Source organism: Hemitrygon akajei, chromosome 31 (genome assembly GCF_048418815.1).
Source record: "Hemitrygon akajei chromosome 31, sHemAka1.3, whole genome shotgun sequence".
In the NCBI taxonomy this organism is placed as follows: Eukaryota; Metazoa; Chordata; class Chondrichthyes; order Myliobatiformes; family Dasyatidae; genus Hemitrygon; species Hemitrygon akajei.
This window is the reverse complement of record NC_133154.1, coordinates 38,314,420-38,330,468: the sequence shown is the minus strand read 5'-3', so window position 1 is coordinate 38,330,468 and position 16,049 is coordinate 38,314,420. Positions and strand designations below refer to the sequence as shown.

General features: G+C 43.9%; 1 protein-coding gene across 2 annotated transcripts in view; it reads right to left on the bottom strand.

The window, feature by feature from the left end:
• The window catches only part of LOC140719234 (cytohesin-3-like), a 109,157-nt gene that overhangs the window by 23,435 nt on the left and 69,673 nt on the right, over nt 1–16,049 (bottom strand). For both annotated transcript variants that reach the window (XM_073033696.1, XM_073033697.1), the window contains exons 4-6: nt 13,772–13,838; nt 3,552–3,670; nt 1,391–1,471 (exon numbers count right to left, since the gene is read on the bottom strand). In XM_073033696.1, the coding sequence (XP_072889797.1) occupies nt 1,391–1,471; nt 3,552–3,670; nt 13,772–13,838 (267 nt within the window). The remainder of the gene's footprint in view (nt 1–1,390; nt 1,472–3,551; nt 3,671–13,771; nt 13,839–16,049) is intronic.

The window sequence follows — 16,049 nt, the reverse complement described above, 5'->3', positions numbered from 1 at the left end:
GATACAGTGAAAAGCTTTGTTTGATCATTTCATTACACAGTGCATTGAGGTGGTACAGGTAGACAATAAGTCATAGCAGGGTAGGTTGGACGCGTAGCAGTTAGCGCAACACGTTACAGCACCAGCGACACCGGTTCATTTCCTACCGCCAGCTGTAATTTGCTGGAACGTTCTCCCCATGACTACGTGGGCTTCCTCCAGGTGCTACGGTTTCCTCCCACAGGCTAAAGATGTTGGTAGGTTAACTGATAAACTGTCCCGTGACAGATCGCTGGGCAGCGCGGCTCGAAATGTCAGAAGGCCCTACTTCGGCTGTGCTGTGCAGTTGCTGGAAACCTCAAGCAAGACATACACATTGCTGGAGGAACTCAGCAGGTCAGGCAGCATCTATGGAGGGCAATAAGCAGACCCATCATCAGCGCTGGAAGGGAAGGGGACAAAAGGCAGAGAGGAAGGAATACAAGCTGGCAAGTGATGGGTGATATCATGTGAGGGGAAAGGTGGGTAGGTGAGGATGGAGTAAGAAGCTGAAAGGGGAAAGGTGGAAGAGGTAAAGGGCTTCATTTTGGATTAAGAGTCTATCCTATTGTACAAAGGTGCATTCAAGAGTCTGAAGCTGTCCTTGAGCTCCGTGGTACATGCTTTCAGACTAATCTATCTTCTGGCCAGTGAGAGAGGGAAGAAGAGAGAATGCCCCGGTTGGGTGGTGTCTTTGATTCTGTTGACTGATTTTGCTGAGGCAGAGAAGTGTGCTCAGATGTGGTGCATCAATAAAAATAGGCGAGGGTCAAAGGAGACGTGCCAGATGTTTTAGATATGGGATGGAGAATATTCCGACTGTTTGCATCACCACCTGGTATGGAGACTCCAATGTGCAGGATTGCAGGAGGCTGCAAAGAGATGTAGACTTAGCCAGCTCCATCATTAAGGACATCTTCTAGGGGTGGTCCATCGTTAAGGATCTTCACTCTTCATATTGTTACGATGAGGGGGAGGTACAGGAGCCACATGCAAAGTTATAGGAGCAACTTCTTCTCTTCCATTTGTCAGATTTAAGAATAATCCAAACCATGAACATCGTCATTATTCCTTTATCATCAACTGCATCTAAGGAAGACCCTGGTTGTGACAACTTCTCATACCACTGGCCTTGGACTTCTGAAGCCAAGAGAGTGGAAATGCCCCAGTACAATGGCCTTTTCCCTTCAAAAACTCTCCTACACAGGTTTTTGTGCAGTTCACATCAACTAATGAAGAACTGCACAAATCTAACTTCTATCAACAGATACAATAGACAACAGACCAGTCTGCTACTGCAAACCAACAAATTTCATGTCATATAGTCAGTGATAATAAATCTGATTCATTGGTGATCCATTAATGTTCTCACCTTAGTGCCTGTACAAGGTTGAGATCAGAAAACTCATGCAGTTCCACAAACGTTTGTAGAATCCTGATGTTCAAAGGTTCCCTGAAGAGGGTAAGAGCAAAATGTAAGTTTCAGACTCTCATTTCACAGAATTAGAACCCAACTTTGTCCCATCCACCAGAAAAGGTGGGATCTCCCCGTGACCACCCTTTTCAATTCATCTTCCCATTCTGACATGTCAGTCCAAGGCCAACTCTGCCGCCAGGTTGGAGGAACAGTACCGCATATTCTGTCAGGGTAGCCTTCATGCCATGTTATGTGACATTTGGTGACGTTATGTCATATGTCATATTATGTGACATTTAAACTGGAAGTTTAAACTGTGCATTTGTCTTTAAAGACTTCATAAAGGAATTAAGCGAGGTGAAATGTTCTCAGGGAAGAACTGCCCAGTTCTGGACCTTAACCTGAAACCTGCATATCCTCAACACTCCCTATCTCTGTAACCCTTTCCTGCCCTGCTCACAGAGGCATAGAAAATGACAGCACAGAAACAGGCCCTTTGGCCTATCCAGTCCATGTCAATTCATTTAAACTGCCTAGTCCCATCAACCTGCACCTGGACCATAGTCCTCCATACCCCTCCCATCCATGTACCTATCTAATTGTTGAAATAGAAATCAAATCCACCACTTGAATCATCGTCACACAGCACAGAAACAGGCCTTTTGGCCCATTGAACCCATGCTATCCAGCACCCATTTGTACCAATTCTACATTGGTATCCTATTTGCACTGTAAATACATGCTGGTATTTATCTATTTATGCACATTTTATTCCATATTCATGCTTTCACCTCTAACTTTATTATCTGATAATTCTTTATTCTTCATAATTGTTGAATGTTGTTTTTGTGACATGTTATGCCTAAACACATGTACATTCCTGAAACATGTAAATGTATTTGGTGAATAAAGTTGATCTTTAATCCTTTTATTCTCCTGACATTTCCATCAACTCTCTCCAGACTCTGCATGGGCCAATCAACCTACCAATCGACATGCCTTTGAGATGTGTGAGTTAACCAGAGAACCCGGAAGAAACCTATGCTGTCTCAGGAAGAACATGCAAACTCCACACAGGCAGTGCTGGAGGTCAGAACTGAACCCGGGTTACTAGAGCATAAAACTGAAACAGTGGGACAGAGCATATGTGGAACAAGCTACCGTAAGAAGCGGTAGAGGCGGGTCCAGTGGAACAGCTGCATGGATAGGAAAAGTTTAGAGCAGAGGTTCCTAACCTGGGGTCCACAGACACCTCGGTTAATGGTATAAAAAAAGTTGGGAACCCCTGGTTTAGAGGGATCCAGGCCGAATGTGGGCAAATGTGGTTAGCTTAGATGGGTATAGTGGTTAATATGGGCAAGCTGGGTCAAATGGCCTGCTCCCATATTGTATGACTCTATGATCATAAGACCATAAGACACAGGAATAGAATGAGGCCATTCAGCCCATTGAGTCTGCTCTATCATGGCTGATTTATTATGCTTCTCAATCCCCTTCTCCTGCCTTCTCCCTGAACCTTTGACACCCTGACTAATCGAGAACCGATCAACCCCTGCTTTAAGTATACGCCCCACGGCCATCTATTGCAATGAATTCCAAAGATGCACTAAAGAAATTCGCCATCTCTGTTCTAAAGGGGACGTTTTGTATTCTGTGGCTGTGGCTGTGTCCTCTGGTCCTAAGCATCCTCCGTACGTCCTCTCTATCCAGGCCTTTCAACAGTCGATTGGCCTCAGTGAGATCCCCCCCCTCCCCTCATTCGTCTAAACTCCAGTGAGTAAAGGCCCAGAACCATTGCATTCTTCCTTTCTTTCCTAGGAGCATCGTTGTAAACCTCCTCTAGACCCTCTCCCAATGCCAGCACATCCTTTCTTAGATACGAGGCCCAAAGCTGCTCATGATACTTGAAATAATGCCTAGAAAGCCTCAGCATTACATCTTTGCTTTTATATTCTAGCTCTCTCAAACTGAATACTAACATCGCCGTTGCCTTCCTCACCACCGACTCAACTTGCAGCAGACACAAAGAACTGCACGGGCTCCTCAAAACTCCCATTTTTCTTGCATTGGGTAGAATTCTATCGTTGATCAATCCCTAGAAATTCATCGGTCTCACCTGCCTCCAAGGTAGTCTCCAATGGCAGTTTTGTGCAGTCCTTCCCCCTTGTACAGGAACTTGGCAATGTCTTCTTCATTCTGACACAACAATTTGTTCTGGATCAGGAATTCTATACCCTGGCAACAACACAGACAGTCATTGAAACCGATGTATCATCCGTCCAAGGCAACCTAAACAGCTTATCACCTCAAATAAAGCAGAATATTGTAACACCATCAGTAGTGTAACATGAGTCGAGGCTTTGAGTTCAAAAGACAGGAAGTTATGTTGCAGTTGGATAAAACTCCAGTTAAGCCGCATCTGGAGTATTGTGTACAGTTCTGGTCGCCCCACTATAGGAAGGATGTCGAGGCTTTGGAGAGGGTGCAGAAGAGGTTTACCAAGATGCTGCCTGGATTAGAGGGCTGGATAAACTTGGGTTTTCTTCTCTGGAATGTCGGAGGGTGAGGGGAGATCAGATAGAGGTTTATAGGATTATGGCAGTCATAGATGGAGAAGACAGACAGTATCTTTTTCACAGGGTTGAAATGTCTGATACCATGAGGCATACATTTAAGATGGGAGGGATATATTTCAAAGGAGAAGTTTTTTACCCAGAGAGTGCTGAGTGTCTGGAATGCACTGCCTGGGGTGGTGACACATTAGGGACTTTAGATAGGCACATGAGTGTGTGAAAATGGAACGGTGGGGACATTGTGTAGGCAGAAGAGACTGGTCTAGTTGGAATTTTGATTACTAATTTCATTGGTTCAGCAGAACACTGTGGGCCAAAGAGGCCTGTTCCTGGTCTATGTTCAATTTTCTGATCACATTTCAGCTATTTCATAGAAAGAATAATGATAAAAATTGTTTTCATACAGTTAATATGACATAAATTTAATACTGAAGCAATAATGAACACATTAGAATCAGAGAACTGGAGACTGGCAAAAGAGAGAGGTTTCAAGCATTGACCGAAGTGAAGAGGTTTAGCTAATGAATTCCAGAGAGTAGGGGTTTTACAGATGAAGATAAAGCTGTCAGTAGCAAGTCAAAAAAGGGCAGAAGGCGCAAAAGATCAGAACAGATCAGATCAGAATCAGAATGTGATAATTTAGCCCTTTGGGGCGAAACCACAAACAATTCTCACAATTCTTTTACAGTAATTGGATTTATTGAGAATGCCCACAAGAAAATGAGTCTGGGGGTTTGTATGGTGACATGTATTTACTTTGAACTTTGAACTTTGACTATTCAAAAGTTCAAATTGCTTCATGATACATTCAGAAATACATCGCCTGGAGTAGCAGAGGGAGATTCAACCCCAGCACATAAAATGAGCCAGATACATGCCTCTGTCTTCTCAGATGTTTGTGTAGACTTGGCATGTCACCAGAAACTTAGCAAACTTCTCCATTGCAAACACAATGGAGAGTATCCTAACTGGTTGCATCATGGTCTGGTATGGAAACACCAATGCCCAGTAATGGAAAGGACTACAGGAAGCAAAGAATACAGTCCTGTGCATTACAGGCAGAATCCTCCCCATTACTGAGCACGTTTATTTAGAAAGAGCAACGACCATCATCAAAATCTTCCACCAAGCCCTTTTCTCACTACAACCTGCAGGAGGCACAAGAGCCTTAGGCCCGACACCACCAGGTTCAGGAACAGTTAGTACACCTCAGCCATCAGCCTCCTGAAATGCATGGATCTGACCAAACATCAGACTGAGGAAGAAATGAGATCTAAGTGACTTTGACAGTGGAATGATTGTTGGTGCCAGATGGGATGGTTTGAGTATCTAAAAGACTGCTGATCTGTGATTTTCACACACAACAGTCTCTAGAGTTTACAGAAAATAATGCAAAAAAAACAAAACATCCAGTATGCAGCAGTACAGTGGATGAAAATCCTTTGTTAACAAGAAGTCAGAACAGAAAGGCCAGACTGGTTCAAGCTAACACTAACTCAAATAACCACACGTTACAACAGTGGTGTGCAGAAGAGCATCTCTGAATGCACGTCACATTGAACCTTGAAATGGATGGGCTACAGCAGCAGAAGACCACAAACATACGCTCAGTGGCCACTTTGTCAGGTACACTGATAAAGTGGCCACTGCATGTACGTCCCACCCTCTAAGTAAAAGTTGCCTCTTAGATTCAATATCTCCCCTTTCACTTAGAACCTGTGTCCTCTAGTTCTTGAATCCCAGCCCTGCTTTCCCCTACTCATGGCCTCCTGCGGCTTGAAGTCCTAGCCTCCGACCCCTCAAGTCTTGACCCAAGCTTATAAACATCTCCTTCAACCTTTTTGAGAAGAGTTCAGAAGAGATGGGAAATGCCTGCGTGATGATTCATGGGGATCATGGAACAGTTTCACTGGATCTTGTTCTGCCTATCGTTTTCCTGTTTTAAAGGGTAACAAAGGCTCATAATGTTATCACGAGACATTTACTCATTTATTGAAGCCATCCATTAGTCAAGCCTTTAGCTCAGAATAGATTCTGGCATCTGATATGAACGCCCCTGTTTCCTGTGTCTTTTCAGCATTTCTGCCTACAGATAGAGGGTTTGAACACTTTTCCTCTTTGACAAAGCGTGCTTCGACAAAAAAAAATGCAGAACTCTATTTGTGTTGTACATTTTATAATGATTTCAGAGCAGTATTCTGAGATAGCGAAGGGATCATCTGCCAGTATTTTCTAGATTAATAGTAAATCAGTACATGTTGGCCACATTTATTTAGAACTTCCAATTTAGAACAGTATAGCACACTAAGGGCCCTTCAGTCCATTATGTTGTGCTAACCTATCAACTCCACCATCAATCTCACCCTTCCCTCCTACACAGCCCATAAACCTCCATTTTTCATTATCTATGTACCTCTTTAAGAGTCTTTTAAGTGTCCCTAATACGGTAGAAGCTGATGGCTTGAAGGGGAGTGGAGGAAAGTTTAGGAGAGATGCCAGTGGTGTGAAAAGCCTCCCTTTAATATCTCCCTTAAAGTTTCCTTCACTCACCTTAAACAGATGTCTTCTTGTATTGACCATTATTGCCCTGGGGAAAAGGTGTTGGCTCCCCTCTCTATCTAAGCCTCTCATAATCTTGTACTCCTCTATCAGGTTGTCTCTTATCTTCCATCATTTCAAAGGGAAAAGCCCTATCTCACTCAAGCTTTCCCCATAAGACATGCTCTCTAATCTAGGCAGCATCCTTGTAAATCTCCTCTGCACCCTCTCTAATCCAGGCAGCATCCTTGTAAATCTCCTCTGCACCCTCTCTAATCCAGGCAGCATCCTTGTAAATCTCCTCTGCACCCTCTCTAATCCAGGCAGCATCCTTGTAAATCTTCTCTGCACCCTCTCTAAAGCTTCCACTTCTCTCCCATAATGAGGTGACCAGAAATGAACACAATACTCTAAGTGTGGTCTAACCAGAGTTTTACAGAGTTGGAACATTACCTCATGGCTCTTGAACTCAATCCAGGGCAGTTTAAAATCTAAAACATAGGAGCAGAATTAGGACATTTGACCCATTGAATCTGCTCCATCATTCCACCATGTCTGATTTATTATCTCTCAATGCCATTTTCCTGTTTATTCTGATGTTTGGTGGGTAAACTCAATTCTCTATCCCACAGTTATCTGTAATGTTCTTTGAACAGCAAAAGCATTCAGGCATTTAGTAATGGGTTCTAATTGCTGGAGGAATTAATAAGATTATGGCAGAGATTGTCATCGAAACGTCAGTTATAATCAATACGTGTACCCGGCTGGAATCCGGAGAAGAGTTTATTCATCATATACACTGGGAAAGCACTAGATCCTCACTGGGGGAGCATTTGTCTCCGTAATGTCTTTCTCCTACTCTGTGAATATCATGCTACCCTTTATTTCAACTCTAACCCCCCTCTTCTTCTCTCCCACCATTGTCACGGACCTTCCTTGAGTCCCAAACTCATGAACGTCCCATACAAAACTTCTCACCTTTCCTCCTTCCCACGTCAAAGTAAATTTACTAACAAAGTACTCTTGACCGTGTCTGTTATGCATTGAGTTGCTGCCACATAATTGGCTAATTAGATATTTACGTTAACGAGCAGGTGTACAGGTGTACTTAATGTGGCCACTGAGTGTAAATGTAAGTCAGTGTTATTGCTACAGGGTGATGTGCTTAATATTTCTTGCTACAAGATTGGAATGAACACTACCACCTTCTCTACTTAGTTGATGTGATTAGCAGAATATGATAACATAAGTAGGTCATTCAAGCCCACAAAACCTCTCCAGTTGTTTTATTAGATAATGGGTTCCCTGTGACTCAACTCCTTTTGTACCATGTCACCACACAGTAACAGCATTCTTTTGTTGCCCAGCACCCCACATTCCTATCTCCTGTCTATGAGAAAGACTTCTGAACTCCCTGTTCATGATAGTCCGCCTGGGCTTTGAAAATATGACCGTAAGACAAAGGAGCAGAATTAGAGTATTCTGCCCATTGAGTCTGCTCCGCCATTCCATCATGGCTGATTTATTATCCCTCTCAACTCCATTCTTCTGCCTCCTCCTGTAACCTTTGACACCCAGGAACCTATCAACTTCCACTTTAAATATTCCCAATGGTCTGGCCTCCACAGCTGTTCTGTGGCAACAAATTCCACAGACTCACCACCTTCTGGCTAAAAACATTACTCCTCATCTCTTTTTTAAAGGGCATCCTTCTATTCTGAGGCTGTACCCTCTGGTTCTAGACTTCCCCACTACTGGAAACATCCTTTCTACATCCACTCTATCCAGACCTCTCAATATTCAATAGGTTTCAATGGGTTCCCCTCATTCTTCTAAATTCTGCCAAGGTTCCATTGAGAGTAGGGGAGATTCAAACAAGAGGACATGAGTTGAGAGTTAGGGGGCAAAAGCTTAGGGGTAACACGAGGAGGAACTTCTTTACTCAGAGAGTGGTAGCTGTGTGGAACGAGCTTCCAGTAGAAGTGGTAGAGGCAGGTTCGGTATTGTCATTTAAAGTAAAATTGGATAGATATATGGACAGGAAAGGAATGGAGGGTTATGGGCTGAGTGCAGGTCGGTGGGGCTAGGTGAGAGTAAGCCTTCGGCATGGACTAGAATGGCTGAGATGGTCTGTTTCTGTGCTGTAATTGTTATATGATTATATAGGCTCAGGACCAGCAAAAACTCCTCACTCAACCTTTAACCCACTCATAAGAGGAAGGAGATTCTGTTCAAACTGTAAACAACTCATGTTAGACCACAGCTTGAGGACAGTATACAGTTCTGATCACCAACATTACAGGAGAGGTGTAATCATACTGGTGAGGGGTGCAGAGGAGATTGACAAGGATGTTGCCAGAACTGGAAAATGGTGAAGATTGGACTGGGGTCTTTGGCTGAGGAGTGATTTAAATGAGGACTATAACATTATGAGGAGATTTGAGAGAGGAGATAGCAAGGATCCATTTCTTGTAGCAGAGGGCACAGATTTGAATTAATGAAAGGATTAGAGAGAAGATGACTAAAGGCCCCATATCTAAAATATGGATATAACCATATAACAATTACAGCACGGAAACAGGCCATCTCGGCCCTTCTAGTCCGTGCTGATGTGTTGACAATGGAGAAGGTCCAGAGGAGGTTCATGAGAATGATTCCAGGAATGAAAGGGTTAACATATGAGGAGCATTTGATAACTGTGGGCCTGCACTCACTGGAGTTTAGCAGAATGAGGGGATCTCATTGAAACCTATCAAATGTTGCAAGACATGGATGGAGTGGATGTAGGGAGGATGTTTCTGATATTGGGAGAGTCCAGCACCGGATGGTACATACCATCCAAAGCGAAATTTGGGTGGAATATGGAGGGTTGTGGTCCAGGTGTAGTTCGAGGGGATGAGGCACAGTCTAGATGGGTGATGAACCTATTTCTGTGTTGTAGTGTTCTATGTCTCTATGACTGTATAAAAATTTTTTGAAGAAAGACCTATTGAAAACTTTGCCACAATTGTTCTCCCAAACAGATTCCTGACGACCAGTCTGACTGTTACAGGCAAGAGTCTTCTCAGTGAGGCAATGTAGAATGAACAAATTTAAAAAACAGAATGAAACAATCATTGTGAACATTTACTCTCTCTGCTTAACAAGATGAGGAACCTTTCTCAGAAATGTAATGTAATGTGGTTGCTTGTCTGGCCCCATCTGACGCCACCTTCCAAGTACACAAAGTTTACTACCAAGAAGAACAAAGGCTGCAGACAGAGGGGAATACCACCACCCACAGATTCTCTTCTAAATCATACAAAATCCTTTGAAAACATGTTTCTTTTTCAATATTAGCTTTATTTGACATGTTATGAATGTACCACAGCTCTGAGGGGCCGAAGGGTGCGGGGTAGCCCCCTCCTTTGTGAGAATCGCAAGATCACTATTGAGTCAATTCAGGAGACCCAGGAAATGAGAGAAAGACATACAGAATCCACAAGGCGTTGGAATGTGCCTTGGCCTCCGAGAGGCGGACCCATTGATGCCGGCTATTGTCTCTTGGAGACGGATTTATGTATTGCATCCTGTACGATGCAATCAAAGCCCCAGGCAATGAACCAAGGAGGAGGTTGGTGGAGGGATTGCATCATCCCCAACCTGATCGACACCTGAGACCCTGTGAGTCAGGATAAAAAGAGGGTCTGTGGGAACAGCCCCTCAGATGCACCAGAAGAAACGCTAGCGATCCCGTAATAGCGAAAGCCGGTGGAAGGCCACGTGCGTCCGCTTCCATTTGCCCGGAATCGGTGACCTTTGCCACGGAAAAACGGTTTTTAGCTAACAACGGGGAACTCAACTCTCAACGACTCTCGAAGGATTGACATCATAAACAGAATGGGCAAGTTTTAACCCGTCTCTCTCTCTCTCCAACAATTGCCACACAGGGTCCCCAACGGCGGCAGCCTGTATGAACTGAACGAACTATATATTTCCATCGGACAATTCATTATCCCCTAGACAACGATACAGCTTATTTCTTATTGATTATTATTATACCCGCGCTTTTAGATTTAGTATTGACGACGTATATTATCTGTGTGTTTGCATTTATATTATTTTTGTGTATTTCTATCAATAAATACTGTTAAAAATAGTACCATCAGACTTCAACGGACCTCTCTATCTTTGCTGGTAAGTGACCCAGTTACGGGGTACGTAACAGACACATGCCCATTAAAACATAGTAATGTACAGCAATGACCAACAAAGTCCAAATACGTGCTGGAGCTGCCTCAGAGTGTCATCATACTTCCAGCACCAGGATCTCCTGTCCACAACTTACTAATCCTAACTTGCATGTCTTTGGAAATGGGGGAAGAAACCAGAGGAAATCCGGAGGTCATGGGGAGAATGTACAAACACCTGACGGACAGCAGCAGGAATTTACCCCCGATCTTACAGCAGGGTTTGTAAAGCATTACACTATTGTTCCATCCATTCATACTGTGGCACCTTCAGCATTACTGGGTCAAAATCATGGAACTTTTCCCCACAAACAACTCTGTAGGGGCGCTTTCACCAGAAGGACAACCGCTATTCAAGGAGGCTTCCCCAGTCAGACTGCAAGCCTCATCCCAAAGACTAAATTTAAAGCAGATTTCAGACTCTGTCTATGCTCCATAATCTGTCTTTTTCTATTCTGCATTTGAGAGATAAGACAAAGTGTCATGCTGTTTGCTGGCAATATCAGAACCACAGTGCAGAGGAAGAGATGGTCTCTAAGCCCACAACCAGAGTTTATTCATGATAATTCCAACTGAACATCGGTGACTCGCCTGAGCAACACCATTCTCCAAACTAGGACCCTGCAATTCATGCTATTTGGTGTCCACTTAAATAATATAAGTAAGACAGAATCCCTGAGCCTATAAAAATAAACTTAACAAGCTTAAACAGAAAACACCAGGAGACCGCATTACAAAGAGTGAGTCACTTGAGAAAAACACACAGAATTTTAATCGATTAACTACTCCTGTTAAACAACGATTAACCGATTCAGATGCTCTTAAAAACCTCAGAGCCCAATGCACTCCGGCCCGAAGAGCTCATTACACAAAGGGTATCTCGTCTCATAACAACCCACACAAAATGCTGGAGGAACTCAGCAGGTCAGGAAACTTCTGTGGAAATTAATGAACTGCTGATGTTTCAGGCTGAGTCTCTTCAGCTGGACTAGAATGGAACGGGGAAGAAGCCAGAATCAGAAGGTAGGGGTGGGAGGGGGGAGTATAAACTGGCAGGTGAGACCAGGTGAGGGGGAAGGTGGGTGGGGGAGGGGGTGTGGTAAGAAGCTGGGAGATGATAGGTGGAAGAGGTAAAGGATTGAAGAAGAAGGAATATAACAGGAGAGGAGAGTAAACCTAGGTTAAAAGGGAAGATGGAGAGGAACCAGAGAGAGATGAGCAAGTGAAGAGGAGAAGGAAATTGAAAGACTTCTGCCTCCTTCCCTCCCAGTCCTGATGAAGGCTCTCAGCTCAAAACATCAATAGTTTATTCCCCTCCATAGATGCTGCCTGACCTGCTGAGTTCCTCCAGCATTTTGCTCTGGGTTTCCAGCATTTGCAAAACTTCTTGTGTTTATGACCCAGTCTCAAACAGTCTTGGATGGTTTGTAGGATCTTGAGCAAGCAAAGGAGTTTCTCTCCCCAAAAAGAAAAGTCTTCATTTTGTGGGGTTTTAAATACTTTGAGCTCATTAACTGAAACAACTCTGTGGATATGAGGGTTATTTTCTCATCCACTGAGGTCCAAAGCATAGCATCTCAGCAAGGCTCCACTCTGCAATACATTTCCTGTAGTTTTTGTCGCTAACGTAACATAAAAGAACAGGGAACCTGCTTGTGGACAAATGCTCTTCTCTATCTGCAAGCCAGTAACCCTTTCACCTCCAGCACTATTCCTCATGGACCTTGTTAAACTTCATACAGCGGGCATCAGCAACACACACAGGAGCTGGAAGAACTCAGCCAGTCAGCCACTATTCATGGAGGGAACTGGACAGTCAATGACTCAGGTCAAAGCTCTTCATCAGAACTAGAAATAAGGGGGAGACAGCCAGTATACAAAGTTGTGTGGGAGGAAGGAGGGAGGGAATGAAGCTGGGAGGTGACAAATGGAAAGGCCGAAGAAGATGGAATCTGATAAGAGAGGACAATAGACCATGGAATAAAGGTAGGGAGGTGGGGAAGGGAACCAGTGGGAGGAGTGTGTGAGTGATGAGCAGATGGAGAGAGGGAGTAAGTCTCCTCCCTCACCCACCTATCACCCCCACCCCCCACCACCTGGATCCACATGTCACCCTCCAATTCCTGTTCCATTAAACTTTTTATACTGGCTCTCTCCCTCTTTCTGTCCAGTCGAATGAAAGGTCTCGACCTGAAGCGTCAACTGTCCAGTTCTCTCCACTGGTGTTGCCTGACCCACTGAGACCCTTGGCATGTTGTGTGTTGCCTCAGGGCTTTGCTTGTGTGGTGGTGAGAAGTGACATCCATTCTTCTGTGTGTCTCTCTGGATGCCCAGCATCTGCAGTCTCCACACTGGAGCTCTGGACGTCTGGTATCTGCAGTCTCTACACTGGAGCTCTGGATGCCCAGTATCTGCAGTCTCTACACTGGAGCTCTGGATGTCCAGCATCTGCAGTCTCTACACTGGAGCTCTGGACGTCTGGTATCTGCAGTCTCTACACTGGAGCTCTGGACGTCTGGTATCTGCAGTCTCTACACTGGAGCTCTGGACGTCTGGTATCTGCAGTCTCTACACTGGAGCTCTGGACGTCTGGCATCTGCAGTCTCTACACTGGAGCTCTGGACATCTGGCATCTGCAGTCTCTACACTGGAGCTCTGGACGTCTGGTATCTGCAGTCTCTACACTGGAGCTCTGGACGTCTGGCATCTGCAGTCTCTACACTGGAGCTCTGGATGCCCAGGATCTGCAGTCTCTGAACTGGAGCTCTGGTTGTAATCAGCAAAATGAGAGCAGTGTCCAGGAATCAAACATTCTGCAGAACATGACGGACACAGCCCAGCCCAGTGCATCAAAGACAAAGCCCACCCCAGCACTGAGCACATTTACTTGGAGCACTGCCACAAGCGAGCAGCATCCACCATCCAGGCATAAGGTGTGGTGAAATTACTCTCGTCACAGAGAGCAGTGGAAAGTGCATTGAGAAGAGAATTGGTACCTTTTTCGGATCCATGTTGAATTTCTTTCTGCCCGTGGCCATCAGCTTGTTCCTTTCTGCGATTTTACTAAGTGGAAAGAAACACAAATTGTTACAATAAAATTTAATAAAATGCATCTCAATTCCTTATACACCTAGACCCGGGCAGCCTTTAGGGGAAAACGGACCCAGAGAAAAGATTGGTCTAACATGGTATGCATTACCAAGAAATGAGTGCCCAAGCAGGGTCTGGCAAAACCCACATACATCCTCTGCCAGAGCAATGCAGGCTATTCCCAGGGATGGAGATGCACTGCTTTTGGCATCTTCTGGATGTGATGGCACCCCAAACATGCCACCTGCTCAACCACTAATCCATCCCAGGCCCCAGACATTGACCACATGTGGAGGACCAGTATGTAGCTCCTTCAACACTTTAGCTCTCAGTTTGGATAGTCCAACAGCTCTCAATCCCCACATAAAGCAAACCCCATCAAGGGCAAGTTCATCCATTGGTAAAGATGGGGAATTGGATATTCCAGCCATTTTGGGTTGCCATGTAGATGTGAGATTGAGTGGTGTCTTTTCTGATTTCCCTTTGGATCATCTCTGCAGTAATAGGGAGACTGTCAATTTGTATAATGAAGAATAGTCAAGAGGAGTGTCCTCTTTCGTAAATTTGTCAGGTTTTTTTTTTCTTTTCCAAGGGTGAACATCTGCATTTCCACGATTAGTTGGTCCTCTTGAATTCAGTCTTGTAATGGCAAACTCAAATTAAGTGATGTTTGGTTAAAAGAATTCACACTTATTGCATCATGCTCTGAGCCCATAACATTTCTTGACATTTTGGAGCTGAGATGTTCCTTACAAGTAACAATGATGTCATCCAGGTAACGCTGGATAGAACAACAACACACACAAAATGCTGGTAGAACACAGCAGGCTAGGTAACATTGGATAGATTTGTAGCACCTGGTCCATGGCTTTCTGCCAGAGTGCAGGTGCAGATGCTACTCCAAAAATATCCCTATTGCAGTGATAAAGCCCTCTGTGAGTTTTTATATTGAGAAACACTTTGGACTTGTCTTCCATTTCCGTCTGTAGGTCTGCCTCAGCTCAGTCCACTTTGCTGAAGTGTTTCCCTGCAGAGAGGTTTGCAAAGATATCCTCTATTCTGGGCAGAGGGTATTGATCTACTTTCAGTACTGGGTCAATAGCTACCTTAAAATCACCACAGATCCCGACAGACCCATTTCTCTGGGACCACTGGCATTGCCCATGTGCTCCACTTGACCTTGGAAAGAATGCTTCAGCCCCCGTGCGATCTAGAACACTGGCTACTTTATCACAAATAGTACTGTATAAGGACCCAAATGGACTTTTTAAAACTTGGGTGTGGCATTTTCATTTAACACTATTTTATCCTTGATAAATTTGAGTTTTCCAAAGCCATCCATTTTCCCACTGCTGTGGCATCATCCAACACCTTTCTTAAATCACTCTCAGTTGACTCTGTTGCAGGGGGTGTGGCATGGCAATTGTGGATGGATCTCCAGTCAGGTTGTAATTGTTTCAGCCAATTATATCCCCACAATGCTGGCCCTCCTGTTTTTAACATTCCACAAACTAAATGATCTTTCAGTGCATCATTAAGTCCATCACTGAACTGGCAATGTTCAGACAATCTCTTCAATTCAGGCACAAAAGCTGAAATGGACTCTCCTGCCTTTTTATTCCACTTATGAAGCCAAAAGTGTTCTGCAATCAACAATGGTTTCAGTTCTAAATGTTTCTGCATTTCGTTCATGATATCAGCAAAGCTCATTTTGGCTGGTTTGGTTGGAACAGTTAAACTTCTAAGCAAACTGTATGTTCTTCCAACCAAACGCACCCAGTAAAACTAGCACTTGTTTCTCATTGGTTATTCTATTTGCTTAAAAATACTGCTCAGTTCGTTCAGTATACATAATCCAGTTATCCATTGTGCAATCAAACACATTTGTAGTTCCAATGTAGACAGCCATTTATTCATTTTTTTAAATTTCTGGTTATTATCACCTAGTTCTCTGTTTGTGATCACATGAATTTCATCCATTTTCTGCCCTTTTTTAAACTAATCATCTCTCTTCCCTTGTGAAGAAACAATGTGCTGTGCTTCAACAGGTAGGTAGTCAACTCGGGTTCATTTTTAAACTCACTAGTTGCCACTGTTATGTTTTGTAATTTCAAAAATGAATTAGAAGAAATACATGTGAGAGCCCAGGATAACTCATGTACATTCAGTTCTACTCTGTAAGGT